The sequence below is a fragment of the Pyrus communis genome, chromosome 7 (assembly GCF_963583255.1).
Source record: "Pyrus communis chromosome 7, drPyrComm1.1, whole genome shotgun sequence".
NCBI lineage: Eukaryota > Viridiplantae > Streptophyta > Magnoliopsida > Rosales > Rosaceae > Pyrus > Pyrus communis.
The window spans coordinates 25756106-25757851 of NC_084809.1; the positions used below are offsets into that span (position 1 = coordinate 25756106).

A 1746-nucleotide genomic window follows, 5' to 3' on the forward strand; every position below is an offset into this window, starting at 1 on the left:
ATTTAGATGTTTTATATTGTCTCTTTTAGAGTTCTAGCTAGTTGTATGCTTTGAACACATTTCTCAATTGCATGTTAATTCATTATATTTAAATTTATAAGTCTTATTTATTTCTTGTTCTCAGCATTTGCATTCAAATAAATGACTTTCGTCACCCTCAGGTGTCGGCTAGCACGTGCCTATCCTGATGTTCGGGGAATATCGGGATCGGGGCGTGACATGTTTGGCTACGGCTAGCATATAGTTAAGTTGGTGTTGGACCATTGGCTGTCTCGTAATTTGTGAATAATATTAATGTTAGACCATTGATCTCTTTCGATAAAACTTTGAAAAAAACTCATGTGACGTATTTTGACGTACATTAAGAAGAGGCGAGTTAGCATTGAATCCCATAACCACATATTTGTATGCATCATTACATCCTTAACATACAGAACTCAAGCCTATCTAATGGTGAAAAGGTGTAACCCCACGTTGAGGGCAAAAAACTTCCACCAGTATAATAAGTTTGCAGTAAATAATAAATACACACACCACTTCCTACAATCTCCCTTGGCTAAAATTCCATAAACAACCCTATGCTGTGCATGCCATAACTAATCATCACCATTTTTTTACGGAGACTAATGATCACCTTTTCTTTTATGGAGACTAATGATCACCTTGAAGAAACAGAAACTGCAGGCTCTTCTGCTATGGTATCCAGCAATGGCTTCTTTGACCTACTCATAGACAACCTGTGCATAAACTCCGGCGCCGAGAAATCTTCGATGTCATCTAAGTTAAGCTTTGGCGTCGCCGCCTCATGCTCCAAACTTTTTCCCCAACTCTTAATCCTCTTACACTCATCGCCTTCATTACCAAACTTCATGGGCTGATGATGATAAGCCGGCCGCACCCTCACGTTTCTCCCGGAAGCTCGCTTGCTTGCTGACCCAGCTGCGGCGGTGTGGAACAGTGGCCCCATATCAGCTGTTGTGACGGTGGAGTTGAGCCTCTTCATGGGGAACATGACGTAAACGTTGCCGATATCCAACTCTTCGTCGGCACTGAGATGCGAAAATCTTCTTCCCACATGGAGAGACTGGATATTTACGAGGAAGAAGTTTGGGGTGTCGACCATCAGCTCGGCGGCTTTTATGGGGACATTGAATTGTTTGATTTCGCCGCTTGGGACGATCACTTTAGTGGTTGCTGCTTTTCCATGCTTGCTCAATATTTGGGTTGCTAGGCTACAAGAAATGTAGTTGCCCATGTTGCCGAGAGAGAGAGAGAGAGAGAGAGAGAGAGAGAGAGAGAGAGAGGTATACGAAATGAGATGAAACTTTTGGTCTTGGAAGTTTGAGGGAGTTGAAGATTTATACAAGGGAATTGATGAAGACGTCTCTCAACTAAAAATATGAATAAAAGCATTTACTTCTGCATCCAAACCTGAAGTATTATGTTCGATTTTTCTTCCTTTTATATAAAAACCTATGAAAAAGGATTGAAGATTCTGAAATAATAATAGAGCCAGTTGTGATGTATCTGGGTTTGACATATTGTTGGTGGAGTCCGCGTTGGGCCAAAAGAGAAGAAAAAAGAAAGAAAAAGAAAACAAGAAAATGTATCGGAAGGTACGTTACTGCATTTCAGGTTGGTTTTCTTATAATTTCTTAATTAATTAACAAATATACTCCGTTAAATAACGTGTGGGACCTTTCTTCATTGTCATTGACTTATTCATTTTTAGTTTTTGAAATGGGA

The 1746-nt window shown here is 40.1% G+C and overlaps 1 protein-coding gene across 1 annotated transcript; it reads right to left on the reverse strand.

The window, feature by feature from the left end:
• Window positions 1-423: 423 nt before the first annotated feature.
• LOC137738804 (uncharacterized) lies at window positions 424-1290 on the reverse strand. Its single transcript, XM_068478279.1, has one exon. The coding sequence runs from the start codon at window positions 1253-1255 to the stop codon at window positions 659-661; it is 597 nt and encodes a 198-aa protein (XP_068334380.1). The 5' UTR covers window positions 1256-1290; the 3' UTR covers window positions 424-658.
• Window positions 1291-1746: the final 456 nt, after the last annotated feature.

What these genes read in the sequence shown, in the direction of transcription:
- LOC137738804 (XM_068478279.1), bottom strand. Translation starts at nt 1,255, where the DNA reads ATGGGCAACTACATTTCTTGTAGCCTAGCAACCCAAATATTGAGCAAG.